Source organism: Tachysurus vachellii, chromosome 25 (genome assembly GCF_030014155.1).
Source record: "Tachysurus vachellii isolate PV-2020 chromosome 25, HZAU_Pvac_v1, whole genome shotgun sequence".
NCBI lineage: Eukaryota > Metazoa > Chordata > Actinopteri > Siluriformes > Bagridae > Tachysurus > Tachysurus vachellii.
The window spans coordinates 7,750,834-7,770,000 of NC_083484.1; the positions used below are offsets into that span (position 1 = coordinate 7,750,834).

The 19,167-nt window shown below is 37.0% G+C and overlaps 1 protein-coding gene across 1 annotated transcript in view; it reads right to left on the minus strand.

Annotated features, from left to right (window-relative positions):
- vps41 (VPS41 subunit of HOPS complex) overlaps positions 1–19,167 on the minus strand; it is a 39,602-nt gene that overhangs the window by 1,733 nt on the left and 18,702 nt on the right. Inside the window, exons 7-27 of the mRNA XM_060861124.1 lie at positions 18,740–18,805; positions 14,000–14,119; positions 12,803–12,949; positions 12,649–12,715; positions 12,459–12,556; positions 10,811–10,940; positions 10,295–10,410; positions 10,079–10,135; positions 9,881–9,942; positions 9,706–9,787; positions 9,230–9,322; positions 8,598–8,725; positions 7,774–7,918; positions 5,420–5,461; positions 5,272–5,322; positions 3,944–4,081; positions 3,785–3,839; positions 2,026–2,166; positions 1,696–1,832; positions 404–503; positions 266–310 (exon numbers count right to left, since the gene is read on the minus strand). Coding sequence (XP_060717107.1) covers positions 266–310; positions 404–503; positions 1,696–1,832; positions 2,026–2,166; positions 3,785–3,839; positions 3,944–4,081; positions 5,272–5,322; positions 5,420–5,461; positions 7,774–7,918; positions 8,598–8,725; positions 9,230–9,322; positions 9,706–9,787; positions 9,881–9,942; positions 10,079–10,135; positions 10,295–10,410; positions 10,811–10,940; positions 12,459–12,556; positions 12,649–12,715; positions 12,803–12,949; positions 14,000–14,119; positions 18,740–18,805 — 2,020 coding nt within the window. The remainder of the gene's footprint in view (positions 1–265; positions 311–403; positions 504–1,695; positions 1,833–2,025; positions 2,167–3,784; positions 3,840–3,943; positions 4,082–5,271; positions 5,323–5,419; positions 5,462–7,773; positions 7,919–8,597; positions 8,726–9,229; positions 9,323–9,705; positions 9,788–9,880; positions 9,943–10,078; positions 10,136–10,294; positions 10,411–10,810; positions 10,941–12,458; positions 12,557–12,648; positions 12,716–12,802; positions 12,950–13,999; positions 14,120–18,739; positions 18,806–19,167) is intronic.

Sequence of the window (19,167 nt, forward strand, 5' to 3'; positions counted from 1 at the left end):
AGGACAGTAACATACCCTGGTACACATCTACAATAGCAGTGAAATTTGGGCATAACCTGCTTTTTGTAGAAGTGCTAAGATATGAACCTAATTTTCTGTAAAATAAGACCAGATGACAACTAACTGGTCCACATGAAGGGCCAGTCATGAAACCATCATAAGCTGGGAGCATGGTTCGGTTCATGACAGCATGGCACCTGCTATGATGGCTTTATAACATGACAATGTCAGGCTTATGGCACAGAATTTCAGCTACAAATCATACCTGCTGGCAGAATTGTGACATGACATGCTTCACAGATGTTCTCCTCTACAAAACAACAAAATCAACACAACATTAATAAACGATTTTCTGGAATACACAAATTCACAACTGAGTGAAATGCTGTGACTGCCGCTGTACCGTCCACTCGGACGCCTCTCATCTGGGTTCTGTGCATCTTTTGTAGCAGTGAGAGTGAATCTGCTACCAGGATCTTCTTACAGCCCTCTCGCAATAAAATCTAAAGGGAGATGCATGAAGATGCTGAGAAACTTGAGGTCTTTACATATTTGACATTTTAGTTAAGATGTAGATGCAGAGATGCCCAAACATTTTATTATTTTTTATTTATTTTCTTTGGAATAAGTTAGTATAAGTACTGTAACCGCTTACACAGGGTTCCATGTTTAACGGGTTAGAAAGCTTTAAGCTTACAGACACAGCAAAACCTTTACTTTTTAATCTCTGTAAAAGGACAAGCTGTGTTTTTTCTCACTCTCTCTCATCTTCTACCGCTTATCCGAACTACCTCGGGTCACGGGGAGCCTGTGCCTATCTCAGGCGTCATTGGGCATCAAGGCAGGATACACCCTGGACGGAGTGCCAACCCATCGCAGGGCACACACACACTCATTCACTCAGGCAATCACACACTAGGGACAATTTTCCAGAGATGCCAATCAACCTACCATGCATGTCTTTGGACCGGGGAGGAAACCGGAGTACCCGGAGGAAACCCCTGAGGCACGGGGAGAACATGCAAACTCCACACACACAAGGTGGAGGCGGGAATCGAACTCCGACCCTGGAGGTGTGAGGTGAACGTGCTAACCACTAAGCCACCGTGCCCCCCTGTGTTTTTTCTGTCCAATTTAATTCTTAAAAAGGAGAAAAAGAGGCTGGTGAGGGAAGGACTTTTTGTATATCTTTTATAAGTGATGACAGGAACTCACCTGTTTCACAGATGTGCCTATATAAGTTGTGTTAATAAAATTAAAAAAAATATTGCTGCAGTATAAGAGGAATAAAGCTTAGTTTGCTGATTACCTGAATATTATCAATTAACATGCCATGTACCATATTCATTATAGCAGCTTTATGATTCTGGGGAAAAAATATTTTGCTCATATATTTGTTGCATCTGTGATGTGATGAGAAACATGACAGAAGTGTAACAGTAACAGTATCCTTGCTTCATCTCACCACCTTGCCATTGTTTATGTTCTTATAACAGCATTCGATGTGGAGTTTGAATATTTACTTGTGTTTTACCTAGAGATTAATATTAATGAAAAAACACACCTAACGGAATCTAACCATAAACCTAAAGCACAAACATTTGCATTTTTGACTCTCTAAATCACGTTCATATACTGTAGAGCACCAAAGGTGCTTTAAAAGACAGAATTCAGTAGTGTAATGGCTGACTCTACCTGTAGATTGTAATCATGCAGGATTTTGACAAGTGAATCTCTGAGATTTGGGATCTTCATGCCTTCTTTAATGCGATGGATTAGGAGAATGGGGTCCACGTGGGTTCCTATGTTGTTCAGGAGGCCTGTGATAAAGGCTGGAGAGAGCGTGTGAGGTGGGATTAGCAATATTGTGTGTTCTTTAGTACACTGTGGTGTACTTTCAAATCTTTCACGAATATCAGCATTGCAGAACATTTCAAACATGTCTGGTGCTGTCAGACAAATAGCACTGGTAAATTTGTGGTTTTAAAATGAAACAGCATGACAGCAAGCGCAGACCAGACGTACGTGGTTTATCTATGGAGTAAGAGATGAGATCCTCCCACAGTTCGGCATCATCCTGCTCTTTAGCAAAATCGATGGCCTTATCAACATTTCCCAGCTCTTCCATGATCATTTGCAACGCCCGCCTGCAGTTCCCCATGCGACCTGGAGCAAGATGGAGCATGAAACGTGTTATAAATCCTATCGGGGTAAAAAGTTTACTATGTGACATAGAACAAACTTATTTTTTAACCAGCTTAATACCCAAAACTTTATACTTCACATATATCAATACTTAAGAATCCATACTTCATTAGTGTTTAGAGTTGTTTGTAATATTGTAAGTTTGTCCCCGTTTTTGTTTCTTGATCACAGCCAGAATCATACGTACATTCAGAATCACAGCCTTCAACGGCTCTTTTTTTCCTCTTTAAGTAGTAAACCACAGTTTGGCATGGTACCAGTCATTCAGTTCTCTGAAATCTTCCTCCATTAAAAGTGGAAGTACAAGGCCAAAGATTGATTACTATATGTTTGTTACTTTTAAATGTCCTCACAAGTATATAAATGTTTTTAACTGATGAAGGTTTCAGATGAAACGTAGCATTTAATACTTATCTAAAAATGTTAAACGATTAGTTTTAGATCATTCAATCTGTGTACAATAAACTGTTGTCTAATTTCTATGTCAAGCACTTTGAATGACCTCTGTGTATGAAATGTGCTATACAAATAAACTTGCCTTGCCTTACAATGTTTTCAAGTTCAGTGCTACTCAAGTAAAAAAAAAAAAAGCCAAAATATTACTTAAGTATACTAAAATATTTTCCACCCTTGTTGGTCAGAAGGTTAATTTTCTTTATGCTGCAGTGTTGTTGAGTTCTCAAATTTGATGGGTTTGACAACTGATTAAGTGCCACATCATGAATAAAAACAAGACATTTAAACAAAATTGTTATTAGATTCGAGCATTCCATAAAAAGGTTTGAAAAGCTTCAGTAGAGTTTTCTTAGTAACATGACAGTATTTGATTTTTGCTTTGACTTAGTAACTTAAAAAAAGAGGATGGAGGATGTAAGTAATAAGTGGTTATATAAGTAATGTAATGAAATGAAGTGGTTTCATGGATTTTCCATAACATTATGTGTAGCTATACTTTACTAACTACTGACTGATGAAAAGCATGAGCCGTTTCTTAATAAATTTCAAATTGGCGTAATTATTCTGAATCCTAAATGGTGTTCTACTAAGACAATTCGCAAATAAAGTGCCTACAAATGTTTATTCTTTCATAACTTTGTTTTAAAATGTATACCATAAATAACAAAATAAATCAAGTTACTCAGTCAAAAGCTTATAGTTAGATAGTGTGTTAAAAAAAAAAAAAAGAATTGAGGGGAAAAATGTTTCATGTTTTAGCATTGAATGCTAAGTATTGGCTCTCATGTATTTAAATAACATGCACATTTAAAAGGTTTTCGATTAGAAAATGAATGAATGAATGAATGAATGAATGAAGGAAAATCATTCAGATAACCCAAATTCTTAGAAATAATGCCTAAATCAACACTGAAATATATATATGTTTAATACTACAAGAAAGTACTTCCTTATCAAGGAGGAAGATTTCATGCAGAACTGCTTTAAGAGGTGACTCTCAATCAGCTGAATGATATTTTATTTAGTTCCAACTATCTGCTCTTTGCTTCTACTTGACTAGCTTAAGCTTTTGAGAAGCATCAGAGCAGTTCTTTTAAATAAGCCCACAGAAGGATGGACTCACTGAGCAGAAAGACTGTTTCCTCCACAAAGTGTCTCTGCTGGCAGATCTCCAAGGCCTACAATAGAAGTACAGGCTGAAAATGTACATTTCACTTGTGGACAGATTAATCAGACGTGCATATAAACATGTTAAAATAAATGATCATGTTCTCAGCTGTACCTTCTCCAGTGGGCAATGAGTGCTGTCTCTGAGGAAGGGGAGAAGGTTGGATCGATCATACTCCGCATACAGACTGATCTGCTTCTCGTGATATCTCTGGCCCCTGTGGTGGTCTCGCTTAAACAGCTTATGCAGGTACTGAGAGCAAGAAATATAAGAGTCTCCTTTTAGACGCAATAAGAATATGGAATACGACTTTTAGCGGATATAATAATCTTTGCAGTAAACCTGCCGATAAAGTGACCAATTAAGGAGAGACAAGGAGGGTAGAGGTTGGTACGTATATCTGATGTTTGTCATGGCATAGTTTGTTCCCTTTTTTTCCCAGTTTGTGAGCTTGATTAGTCAAGGCCAACTAGCAAATTATTTAATCAGGTTAAAAAAAATCAATAAAAAAAATACAATTTTGTTAAACTGTACACCGTCACACACACAACCACACAGAAACATTACAGCAAAGGCTTGACAAAGAAAAAGAAAGAAAGCAAAACATAACAGTGATAAAGAGGATTAACACAAATCAGGTGTAAGTGATTAAGACATGTAAATGCTGCGGTTGATGGGAAATTACATACAATAAAATAAAATGCATACACGACACACACCGGTCAAGCTTTCTGTTCTTAATTAAAGCACAAAGAATAGGTATATTAGACTGTATTTCCTAAACAAAAATACACAATGACTTAAATGTTTAGGTTTAATGTGATCTTCAGTGCTGTCCAAGATAAATTCTGTACTGACTGCCTAATGGCTATTTCAATTGATGCCCTGCTAACACTGATGCCAGTGGGATTCAGCCCTTGCGTCATGTCTACCAAAAAAGAGCAATGCAGCAGAGCATTAGTCTTCTATTCTTCAGCTTCCAAAGCTTCAACTGTCCTGCTAATGCTGCAGTCATCATCATCACGCTCACCATCTTGTAGAAGAGTAAGGATCCAATCTCTATGAAGATGTCTATCTCTCAGGGTAAGAGGGAGGTATACAGCAGGACTCTTTTCTGTTCTGGCACCGAGGTGGTTTTATTTAAAGAAAGCTAATTATGAAATCTGACGATTCAATCAAAAATTTAGTAAAATTATGATAGAAATATCCCAAATCACATGTTATGGGTTCAAAAGAATAATGGAGACGATCCAGTGAATACCCATAATGCACTGTGAGGGCACTGTTTTCGTTCAGTATTCGTTCAGTATGCAGTCATTCATGTACCGCTGTTATTCAAGCAATTAGCAATGTTGTGCTGTAGAGTACAGTTACAAGAAGCTTGTTCAAACCTAATGTAGACATTCTGCTTGACTTCAGTGTCTTGTGTACAAAGTGCTTACCACATGCAACAGCTCAGGTCTGTCCTTCAGCTCTTCAACCACTCGGTCCACCTAAAGAATGGAAGAGGGAATAAAAAGTCAAGACACACCAGTGAACAGAGTGTGTGTGTTTTTACTCAGAAGGCCGAGAGCAGTAAGGTGAACTCACCGATATTTTATCTTCATTATCCAGCAGCATGTCGACAGCTTTCTGAAACCGAGAGAGAATGAGGCGGAACTTTCAGACACGTGAGACAAGTAATCAATGCTCTCTTCCCATCCCATCCAACTATACAGCACTGACAAAGCCAATCTATTACAGTGTTAATCATCAGTTCAATAATACACACCAATTCAACATATCAGCGCTATAACTAAGTTCTTTAAGTGACCATGACTGCCAAAGTGACAAAGTAAAATATCTGTACTATTAATTTTCTTGTGCTTGAGTAAAAATGGGTGTTGTCATGGGAAAACTCTTTACATTCTCAGATTTGAACAATTTTCTGTATTTTCACTGCATGAATGCTACAGGCTAATCATGAACAGAGACACAATCTCTCAATCACAAATAAACTTAAAAAAAAAAAAGAGAGAAAATGCATTTATTGAAAAGTTTATGAAAGTAAATGAGTGTTCAATTTAATTGTTAGTGTTTTCCACATCAGTCTGTCACATCACCAGAGATAAAGTTCATTCGTGGCATTTAAACAAGCCGTAGCTTTGTCTCTACAGTTAAATGACATCTGGTCACAGTAATAGTGGTGGGGAAATAATCACTGATTTATTCAATCCTGTTGGATAAACCTGTCTTTAACTGAGCTATGCGTGTCATTTTGGTAATCTATGCGGGTCATTGTGATAAAATATATTCAGCTGTGGCCAAAAGTCATCAAAAGAGAATGACACGAATATTAATTTTCACAAAGTCTGCTGCTTCAGTGTTTTTAGATCTTTTTGTCAGATGTTACTATGGTATGCATACTGAAGTATAATTACAAGCATTTCATAAGTGTCAGAGTCTTTCATTGACAATTACATTCATTTTATGCAAAGAGTCAATATTTGCAGTGCTGACCCTTCTTTTTCAACACCTTTACAATTCGCCCTGGCATGCTGTCAATCAACATCTGGACCACATCCTGACTGATGGCAGCCAATTCTTGCATGATCAATGCTTGAAGTTTATCAGAATTTGTGGGTTTTTTCTGTAGACCCACCTCTTGAAAATTGATTACAAGTTCTCAATGGTATTGAGGTCTGGGGAGTTTCCAGAGACAGTTAGTTATCACTTTTGCCTTATGGCAAGGTTCTCCATCTTGCTGGAAAAGACATTGTTCACCACCGAAAAGTTATTGTATGGTTGGGAGAAGTTGCTATCGGAGGTTGTTTTTGTACCGTTCTTTATTCATGGCTGTGTTCTTGGTAAAGGGTAGGTAAAACTATGAGTGAGCCCACTCCTTTGGTTGAGAAGCAGCCCCACACATGAATGGTCTCAGGATGCTTTACTGTTGGCATGACACAGGACTGATGCTAGCGCTCACCTTTTCTTCTCCGGACAAGCTTGTTTACAGATGCCCCAAAAAACCAGAAAGGTTATTCATCAGAGACAATGACTTTACCCCAGTCCTCAGCAGTCCAATCCCTGTACCTTTTGCAGAATATCAGTCTGTCTCCGATGTTTTTCCTGCAGAGAAGTGGCTTTTTTCTGCCCTTCTTGAAAGTCTTCGCCTCACTGTGCATTCGGATGCACTCACACCTGCTCTACACTGGTGGTGCCACAGCTGAATCAACTTTAAGAGACAGTCCTGGTGCTTGCTGGACTTTCTTGCGTTCCCTGAAGCCTTCTTCACAACAATTGAACCTCTCTCATTGAAGATCTTGATGATCAGATAAATAGTTGATTTAGGTGCAATCTTACTAGCAGCCATATCCTTGCATGTGAAGCAATCATGCCAGCAGGTAACCATGGTTAACAGTGATTTAATGCACCACCCTTCTTTTAAAGCTTCGTCTGTTATTCTAACTTGATCAGCATGACAGAGTGATCTCTAGCCTTGTCCTCGTCAACACCAGCTGGTCCATTTGTGGCAGAGCAGAAAAGCAGTGAAAAATGAAATTCATTTTCATTGCAGAGAGGGATTTTGCAATTAATTGCAATTCATCTGATCACTTTATAACATTCTCAAGTATATGCAAATTGCCATCATAAAAACTGAGGCAGACTTTGTGAATATAAAACGAATATTTGTGTTATTCTCAAAACTTCTGGCCATGGCTGTACATGTTTAAAAGAGAGATGTATGTTGTTGTACATCTGACTGGTTTTCCCAGACTTCCATGCAAACAGTGAATATTTTTGTAAACACTGAATGTTTTACTATATTATAAATACTATATATTATAAATACATATATAATTAGTCAAACATTATTTTGTGTTTTACAAATGGCAAAATCATCTATCCACTTAAATAAAATGAGTTTGTTGTCCAAAGCAAACATCAGAGAAATGATGGTTCACCTCCTTGTCAAAGTCCATGAGCAGAACAATTTTGTCCTCAATCGCAGAGAAGAGGTTGTGTTTGTGAATAAGCTGGTAGACATCTTTGTGTCTCAGCCTCAGGTAGATCTCCAGAGCTCGGTCATAGCGCTGGTCATACGTGTATCTAGAGACAGAGATTAAACATTCAGTAGCCGATGTGTTCTACACAGAGTTACTGCCATGCTGTTTGCAATGGTACAGTCACTAGAGTCAAAGTTTAGCAGATACGGCTATGGGACGGTGCGTCCGACTTGCGCCCAGCCAATCCCATTCGTGCTCAACATTTATTTTGAAGAACAATTTGCTTCTCTCCATGATTTTCACCTGAAGTAAATTGGCCATCTGAATGGAGAAGTGCACCTTAATGCTCCACTCGTGCTCTTAGTGTGACTGGCTAATGCCATACAATCAAAATAATATTGTTCTGAATTTTTATCTAGTGTTTATTCCATCAGTATAAGGATCAACCTTGACTGATTAAAGTACTAATTAAAGTGTTGGTATGCAGTTTTGTACAACGGAATCTGTTTTCATTACTGGATAGAAATCAGTTTAAATTTGTGAAACATTTCACGAATCAGAAAATCGGTTGAATCATAATCATGAGACCTGGTAAGATTTGAATAATATATACTTTCCAAATGGACACTGTTTATAGTTAATGGCCATGGCAATGGACTGGCTGTATATAAGCATAACTATAAGCTTCGTAAGCGCCTTATAATTGGCGAAAATAACTCATGAATGCAGTATTATAAGTATAAAATCCAACACAAGGAATGGTTGCATATTACACTACTCACAATTCAGCTAATGTGGTGAGCAGGATGCTGTTGGTGGAGTCCTTTCTTAGGTGGTCTGTCACAGCCTGAACTATAGTCATGTTGTTGTAGAGTTCTCCTGGCCACTCCCGGATGAGTGTGGCAAAACCCTGCAGCAGACAGGAAGTCAATTTCAATTCCATTTTATTCATATAGCAATTTTAATAATTGACACTAAGCAGCTTTAAAGAAATCCGGATATAGATTTCTATCTCTAATGAACCACGGGTCACATTGGCAAGGACAAATCCAGACATGAGAGGAAGAAGTGTAAAAAGGGAGTGACACAGGATAGTGACTGAGGTTATTATAAATCATTACTTTCCTATAATTGTATACTATGTAAGCCATACAGTATTTAGTGTTTTGAGAGAATGATTGCTTGGAGGATAATTTAAATTAAACGTTGTGTTATGAGCACAGGACAGTTTTTAGGAGTACAGAAGCAAAATATCTTGCTGATGCTATTGGGACTTAAACACTGGTTTCGGAAGTTACAAAATATTTAGTAAAGAAGGACGAGTATTAAAAAAGAAAACACATTGGAATCAAGTATATCAAGTTATAGCCTGTGCCCCAATGTGCGGAATCAGTTTAACTAGTTTAACACTCACTTCATAGTCGGTCTTGAGGAATTCATGCAGGATCATCTCATAAATGGCAGGTCTGAGGCGCAGATCTCCTCTGGGTAAGTACTGACTGATGGCCTGGGGGTCAGAGAGAGGTTTTTATAAGCGGAGTAACATTCTTGTATGGCAGTGTGTAACATGTGGGGCTGAGCTGCAAGAGACTTTTATTAAAGCAAGAAAAGTATATCACAAGTGTAGCAGTGTGGGAACTTTTGAAATAGGCCTTAATGCCCTCTGGAGATGTAATAGGTCAATCTGTTCTATTGGAAAATGAAAAAACTGTCAGTATAAGGAGACTGATATACTCGCTATATAAATATAGCAGAAACACTTTTTTCCCACAATTTTTTAAATTGAGAATTTATTCTGGAATTCACGTTTTATTTATTAACGCATGAAAGCAAATCAAAGGCTAACTGTCGTCAGTTTATTTCGGTGTGTACCGCTTCAGAATGACGTACCTTCAGTTGTCCAATAGTTTTAAACCTAAACACTTCGTTCTCCCACAAATCCATATTCTTTCCTAGCACCTTCTGACACTTTCTGTAAACACAGCAGAGAGACACTGTGACAAAAAGACACTTCACACAAATATCTACATATTTTATTTTTTTATAACAGAAACTGTTAGAGTACCTTGCTGCACCATCATAGTCCCCCTTCTCCACCAGGTGATTTATGTAGGCCATTCCAATTTTCTGTACATTCACACACACACACAACTGAAGTCTAAGAATTTGCAAAATAATCGTACTTTTAAAAAACATTTAATTCATCTAAATCTTAAAATAAATCAAAATGTAACTTCTATGGGTAGATCCTGATGGTCTGTACCTGTACATCGTGTCTTTTGATATTCTTGAAGCTGATCTCTGCTGCCATTAGTGCCTCCTGTAACAAACACTGACTTCAAGCACCTCCAGAAACATGTATTCATTCATGTAAATAATAAAATAAAATAACCTGAATATATTAATAATATAAAAAAACAACATATTTAGAATAAATCACTAGTTATTCACTTATGCTCTGCTACTTATATACTCAGACCTCATATTTCTTCTTGTCAAGCAGCCAGTCGATGTGATCATCCTGGTCCCGTTCTTTAGCCACCACAATGTCTTTAGGGCTAATTATGTAGAACAGAGACTCTCCTTCTGAGTGCTCTATAGATCCAAGACAGATGGATTCATGACTGGTTGAAGGTGTCATTTCAACATTGAGGCATTACAAAATTGGTTATTATAGCATTGATACAAGTTCTAATCTTTTTTGGGAAAAAAAAAACATTTATAACATATTCAAACATGTTTTATTATTAAAACATGTTTTATTATTGAAACTGTGAATTTAGTGTGTGTATTGCACTACTGTGTAAATAGTTCTTCCATATTTATATATTTAATGTATTCAATTCATCAAATAGAGTCATGGTGAAATGTGAAATGTCACAAATCACTTCTTAAAAAAGATTAACACCTTTAGGGATACCAAGGGATATAGCCTGAGGCTGTCAATTCAGACCAGTAAATAATTTAACTTTTCCTCTTTCCCCCTGTTCATTACCCAGTCTGTAGTCCCGGCATTCATTCTCCTGAAAGTTGCGGACAGTGAGAGCATCTGACGAGATCTCCTCACAGCTCTCAGGCAGCGACTGGATGATATCTAATCGTGGACGAGACCTGAACTCCTCCTCCTGTATGTGATGCACACACACACACTTGAGCAATCCACACTTTGAATGATTGGCCAGAGAAAGCACTGAACTCAAATTAATCTGCTTCAAATATGAAAACATCTATAATTAACAATGTATAATCAGCATTCTTCATTCATATGCACTCTTATCATTAAAGTATCTATAGCCAATTATTACAATAGAGGACATTTGTGTTCTTCAATAACACATTTATAGAAACACGGAATAAGCTAATTCCTTAAAAGTTCCTATAAGTATGCTTAATATTAAACCTTACAACTGAGGGCAAAAATTTGCAGCTTCATAGTATTTGAATAAGGAAAAAGGGAAAATGTGTCTCTACATTACACATTATATTACAGAATATTTATAAAGGAAAGGAAAATGTAAACTTCTGAACAGGTATCATTTTGTTCTCACAACACTACTATGGCCAATATGAATTAATGCACATATTATAAAGTATAATACTAAATATGAAGTAGAATTAAGTATAATCGAATGTAAGACATACGTATAATCATGGCATTACACATTCAATCCCAGGGAAAGCAGTTTGTTTTTAATTCCACTATGCAATGCACCAAAACACATCTTTGAGCCCATGTGCATTCATACCAGTAATAAGATCTTCCAGCAAAGTCATGTAGTGACGTAAGGCGCACTATTTTTAATGAACATAGCATCCTCATCCTCCGCATTCAAACATTCATTTGTATGCTTTTCTTAGATAAAACACATCTCTTATCATTGGGTTGATTCCTCCGTCGGTTTTCTACCTCTAACCTACCGCACCAACTAGCATGATAACACGGTTTTCTCATGATATACCTTCTAATTTAGCTGGATTAATACTCCTTGTTTGGGAAACAGATATTCTTTCCACACAATACACTCATGGGTTGGATTCCTCCCATACTGTAATGGGCTTTCGCTCACATCTAAGTACAAGGGCAGAGAAGAGTTGCTTCCCAAGAGCAGACATTTAGACACAAAGTGCTACTGTTTGGCATTTCCCTAGCACCATAGTTGGGTATGAAATATACACAGGTATCCTTGTCTCTTTGACGGCCACTGGTTTTATAATACTGCCATATTTGAACAACTGCCTTTTTATGCTTACATTACAGTACTCAGGCTTGCGGTGGACGCAGAAAAGAAGAGCTCCTGAGCACAGGAGCATGGCACATATATGCTAAATTCACTGAGAATCCTAGTCACTCCTATACAGCATCAGAATCACTTTGACTCATGACACCAACATCAGTGATCACTTTAGGCTTACTGGGGCTGTGGGTATGTGGACCCCAAATGCCAAAGACCAAAATGTGCCCTTGTTTCTATTAAGATAGCTCAGGTATTAGCTCCCTCAAATACTTCATATTTCATGACTTGGGTGGAAGGTCTTAGCAAGTGTGTTCATATGAACAAGACGGTATCAGGGTGATTTATTCTGCATCCCCACTCCCATTTAAATAAGATACTATTACACAGAGTGACAGTAAGAAACCTTACCATATGCTCAGAATTCTCCTTAACAAAGTAAAGCGTGACAAGCTGATCAGCCAAAGGGGCGAGTCCGCTAATGAAGAACTCGGTCTCAAATGCTGACACTGTAAGAGACCATGACAAAAATGTTTAGATTAAATAATTTGTTAACATGAGTCCAAATCTTATTAAGCCAAGAGTGTAAACAAAGAATTACCAATCTCGACATAGCGACTAGGTAAATCTCTCATTTCTGAAGGGTCACGTTCCTTGACAATACAAATCTAAATCACATTATAAAAAGAAATATATTAATTATATCTTATAGAAAATGTAGACAATAAACCACAATAAAGCCAACACACACACACCTTGACTGAAGATCCCCAGCCGATAATGAGGGTGGTGTTATCTTTCCAGCAAAGGCTACAGGGATACATGTCAGGCCTCAAGTTGGAGTTGTCACGTAACACATTGGTGATTCGTTGCTTACTGCTGATGTCGTAGATCTTCACCCCCTGAACAAAGACAAAAATATGACCATTATATCTTTTTTTTTGTATATACACTCACCAAGCACTTTAATACACCTGCTGAAAAATGACCAGATGAGTTTGAACTGCCAAAAATATATAGTAACTAAATATAGTAACTTGGCTGAGAGGGACTTGAACCTGATGTCTTCTGATGTTGTCGTCCCACAAATATTGATGGGTTTTGTGAATGCTGAGATGCTTTTCTACTCACCACAGTTGTTAAGAGTGATTATATGAGTTACTACAGACTTTCAGGCAGCTTTCAGAAATCTGGCCATTTTCGTCTGACCTCTTATCAATAAGGCATTTCCAACGCTGGCACTTTTTTAATCTATTGTTTTGGCACCATTCTGTCTTAAACCCCAGAGACTTTGGTCACCAGCCCATCTGCTACAAACATTCATGCTGTGGTCCAAGAGATCACACCTTTTTCTTCATTCTGATGTTTGATATGAACATCAACTGAAGCTCTTAATCTGTATCCAGATGATTTCATGCATTGCACTGATTAGATAAATGCAAGAAGGTGCTCCCAACAAAGTGGATGTATTCAAGACTGAATATATATCAGCATGTATATTAAATAATCAATATACATTCGAACAAAGAACCACTGTGTCTCCTTGTCCAGGCTCAGAATCAAATCTTGGTTCTTGGTTCTTTCAGCTGCTCCCTGTTCAGGATCGCCATACGGATCATCTGGTCTGCATATTTGAGTTGGCACGTTTTATGCCGGTTGCCTTTCCTGACACAACCCTCCCATTTTACCCGGGCTTGGGACCGGCACTGAGAGTTAGCACTTCATTGGCTTCGTAAGCTCCCTGCCTGGGAACTGAACCCGGGCTGTGGCAATAAGAGCTCGGGATCCTTCCTCTGGACCACCAGGAGGCCCAAGAATCAAATTTTGGTGTTATATTTTGAAATCCTTTACACTTTTTACTTAATTAGTCAATGAGATTACAAACAAATCAACACCTCTAACGATATAAACACGTGAATTTTCTCCTTGTTGTTTATGGAGTGTGATCTTACCACACTGTTAGCCCAGGCGATGAGATTTGCCCTCCATTTAACGTTTGAAATTGTTCCCTCTCCCTCATGCAGAACGGACGTCTTCCAGCTTTTCAGCCAGTTTCTCTCATACAGCAGCAACTACAGTCAAAAGATACAAACATTACTCATTTGTTCACAAGCTGAAAATTACTAACCAACTTTGAGCATTAAAACTTGGCAAAATGATACTTTTATAATTAGCTGAACCTACAAAACGATCAGCATGTAACCACATTTAGATGTTGCAGTATTAGTACCAAATGTGAAAAATAGTCCACTGCACTAACACCTGAATTAGTCACGGTGACTCATTCATGTTGTATAAGATCTTTGCAGTAAGCTGCGTTTTGTGGGTTACACCAGCAGAGGGCGAGAGAACACAAAGTTTTTATAGCTGCTCTTTAAGGTGTTGGTCTGTAACTGTTGTGCATCTTTTAATGGTTAAATGTACCAGGAGATTATTTCAACATCAGCTTATAAAAAAAAAATCATTAAACATTCACAATAAATTCTGTGTAAAAATAAATATGTATTTATATACATTTGTGATGTACCAACAATATACTAACATACTATTGTTATTTTAATCAGAAATTCATTAAAATAAAAACGTTCATTTTATTCTTTGCAAAATGCTATAGTTTGCAAAAGTAATAACAACATAATTAACAAATTAACGTTATTTTAGTAATTGTTCTTGAACCATATATTACATTTAAATGGCTTGAACAAAAAGTACAGCAGTGAATAAACAAAAAAAAATTGGAAAAAAAAAAACAAGCAAATAGAAACCAATCTTAAATAAAAGAATTATATGGATACAGATACAGAAAAACAAATAGACAAGATACTTATTTTATTTGTAGGAATCTTGTCCTGTACATCTGTATCCAGCTATGTAACAAAGAAAATATCCAAATCTATTGCAAATATTACGTTATTGTTTGTGACTATTAGTAAAACATCTGGACAGTTTTGTCCTCGTTAAAAGACAATATATCAGTTTGTGTCTAAAAAAATTGCCAGTGCTAATGTCCCATGATATGAATGAAGAGTTGAGGAATATATGCACATTTTAATGGTTAAAACTTTCATTTTGAAAATAGTTCCTGATGCAGATTGTTTTATACAAAAGCATCAGTTGTTGCAATAAGCGTAGTAACAGCTGCTAAAATGTGCTCTCACGATCCTCAGTAGATTCCACACAGGTTCAGTGTAGTACCTCAGCAGACACAGCGTGCTATTAGGACTAGAGTAAGGTTTGAAGAAGATAAATAAGTAAATAATACGACATGACTCTGTGCAATGGTCCTTTTGCTGAGACAAGAGGAGGAAACAAAACTCAGACCAATGTCATAACCTTGGTTTAGCTTTTATATATATACTCTTGAGCTTGCTAAGAAAAAAAAATTAGATAAATAACCTCTCTTCATCACAAAGTGATTGGGATATTTCTTCAGACCAGACATCACTTTATATGCCTTCAACCTTCAATACATAAAGCTGTAATATGAAAACACAGCTGTCTGGTCTGGGGAAATGTCTGAGCCACGTACACTTCATAGATTTAAAAGAAAACTATGTGGAAATGATTATATATGAAAAAGCAGTGGGCATTCCACAATGATCCATAACACTTTAATTAAAAGAACAAGGAGGCTTTCGTGCACATACACATACGTGACCTGACCTGTCCTGTCCGGTCTGTATCCTGACACGACATAAAGAATAGCTCGTTCAGAGCGGCTCCGATTCTGCACTTTGAGCTGTGTTAACAGATCACAGCACAGCATTGGGAGATGACACTTCAGGAGCCCTGCTGACGGAATTGAATTGCCTTTGAAAAGATGTGTCCTCAGTGGAAGCTGTATTGATTTTCATGGCGAGGCTGCATTATGGGAATCTTAAGCTGGGAAAACAGAAGGTAATCAGCAGAAACGGGAAGCTGAAGGCAGCAGACACACTCCAACTCCGGTTAGGACCGAGTTAGGGGACAAAAGCCTTTAATCACTTCTTATATGCTGTATGTATGAAAAGTATGTGTGTTCATTTGATTTGATCGGATTTGATCGCATCAGTATGTTTTCAGGGCTATCTGATAAAAGTGTTTAAGAAAAAGATCTGAAAAAACTGTTCATTCTGCAGATAATAATTTTAAAAAAGTTGTGGAAAGCAACTGGGGTACACAGAGTACATCAAGGACAGCATTAACTGAGTCGATATCAGGTGGTAGTTGTGGTACTACTTCTACTGTCATTTTATCTGAGCATTCAAAATCTGCTGCTGCACCCGGATTCACAACATTGGTTAGAATTTGCACCCGTTTTATCACCTTCCAAGGATCCTTTTGCACAGATGCCGGATTAATTGTTGCAATGTTCATGTGCAGCCTTGTACGTTTTGTCCCATTTAATACAACTAAATACACTTAATTGTGCTTTTTTTTTTTTACATTTACAGCATTTAGCAGACACTTAGTGACTTACAGTGCTTTGCTGTTTGTTTTTTTTATCCTCATGCTATTTCACTGTGTCAGGAATTAAGAATACTATTGAGAAACATTTTGTGAAACATTTTATATTAATGACATTTATCTAAAGAATATTTGCTTCAGAATTCTGTTCCATTTGCCATCATTTAATGCTGTGCACCACTTCAGATCCAGCAAATCAGTCAAGACATTTAATACGATTTTACGATTTTAATAACAGTAGTTTCCCTTTGTGATGAGCTAAGTTCACCTTAATTCACCTTTTCTGTAATTTGTTATGTTACTTGTTATGGTGCTTTATAATTTCATTGGCACCGATGCGAGTCAAATACCTTCCACTTCTGCCTTATTTGCTGTTTAGTTGTCATTCCGTGCTTCAGACCCTATTTACAGTTTACATTTGATGCCATTTTGTGAGCATTACTAAATGCTAATGAGCTGTATCAGAATTGTTTTTGCTCTTCATATTAGCATTCAACATGTACACAAATAACAAAAATGAAAAAACAAATAAAAATCATTAAAGAAAAATAAAGCAAAATGAAATGGACCCATCAGCTACAATACGGTTTGATTTAGTTTCCTACGGTTGATATGTGACTAACGTTGTTCAGAATCTGAGGTAATCTTTTAATAAAATATATTTTTCCAAATGTCTATGTAAGTCAGATATTTTGTGCAAGGATGGCTTTTAGAAAATAAATCCAATTTATCATTGACATTTATTATGTTTTGCAAAATGCAAAGCAGACAGTTCATATAAGGTGTAATTAAAGCTTGATAGATCCACCATTTGAGTAACGCTGTATTTGCTATTGTTATCAGGAACCAGAACTGATCCAGTACATGTCCATAAGACATAAATACAATCTGATTCACACTCTCTCTCCTTTTCATTGTCTGCATTAGATAGATTCATGCTCATGTCTGTATATTTAACGCTATTGTTTTATAAAATGTTCATTATTTTAGTTCATAGAATTAATTCGTGCTCATTTGCAAACTGAAGTCTTTAGATTTGTTACACTATCACTAAAATATCAGAATAAGAGTCTCCTGAGTGGCTCAAAAAAAGCATTAGCCCTAATGTCTGGAGATGCACAGACTGCCTTCAACCTCCTGGATTAACTTGTAAGTGAGAATTAACCAAGGCTAAATATTAGGGAGAAAATCTGCCTCAAATGACATCATATATAATATATATATGTGCTGTAAATTCTGCATGCCTGCTAGTTATTTCTACCACTTACATAAATTTTACACAAAAGTCTGCAACTAAAAGCTAACTCCACACTCAAGTTCTTTAAGGGAATGAAAGAAGCTGATTTAGAAGATTATAACTGTGCTTTATCTTGAAGTTGGTGCTACTGTCATAGCTACTAAAATAAAAATGAATCAACAATTTCTGACCAATCAGAACAGAGAATACACTGACACTTGAATGCATATTCTCATTGCACAATAGCACAATATTTATGCTTGATAAAATAGTGGCAGCAAAACAAAAGTGCTACATTTAAAACGTTCAATGATCATTTTGAAGAAAAATAAAGCAACACGAAATGGACGTTTATTGTGTGATCACAATACCCTCCGCTACAGTGAGACTTTGCCAAGTCAAGGATGCGTAATCATTCTTTTTCCAAAAATGTTCTCCTTCAAGAAAAAAAAAAACATATATACTTCAAGCTCTATGCTGTAAAGATATGATTCTATATTTATGGTGTAAAAGACAGAACTTGATATTTCCAGGGTGACATGCCTTACAATGAAAATTGAGTGTGTATTTGTTTTAGTCCATGTTCTACATGTTGCAGAAGCTATGGCACTCTGGGTAATGACTGTTATTTGTTCCACACAGGGAGACAACACCTCTCCTGGTGAACAACACTTTGAGAAAATGGACCTCTTTCTTGTTTGCCGTCTTTCTTTTCTTTCTCTCTCTTTGACCCTGCTACAAGGCCAAGCTGTATTTTAGCTCAGAGAGGCAAAGATATAGAAGGTGCAGTGTTTAGAGCTCATGCATTAGATGGGAGGGGTGTGTATGTGTGTGTGTGTAGTTGGGGGGTTGGGTGGGCAACACAAAGCAAGAAGAAATGTTACCTTGCTGGAAAGGGTAAATTTATTGAAAATAGAATGACTTCAATGCATGTAGGCAATTTCAGGAACTATACATGGTGGAGGTTTAGTATTTTCCTAAAAAGTAGCTAAAAAGCTGTATATTTTACCTTGTTTCCTCCAGTTACAAATTGCTTGTTGCTTGACTTGCTGAACTGAGGATGTAAAGCCACCACCTGGAAGACATACAGATAAAATACAGTTTGCTGAATTCTGAACAAAATCCAACCATCTGAGATTAAACCCTTCATCGAATACGAATGTTAGGTCCCAATGTGCCCTAAAGATTCACAAACTGAAAATTCCAGCCAGGCATTGTGATAATAGATGGGTCAGCAGTTTACAAAATACTAACTTGCCTTAAATAAGATCAGTCAAAAACAGAATCTCTTTCACTCCTGCTTGAGCAATATATTAGCGTGATCCAAGCTGAGAGAGCACCAGAGAAATCAATTAAATCTGATGGAGAACTGACACATAATTTGAAAACCAGCAGAGCGATTTCTGAAACAAAGCCAAAATTTTCAGACAAATGTAC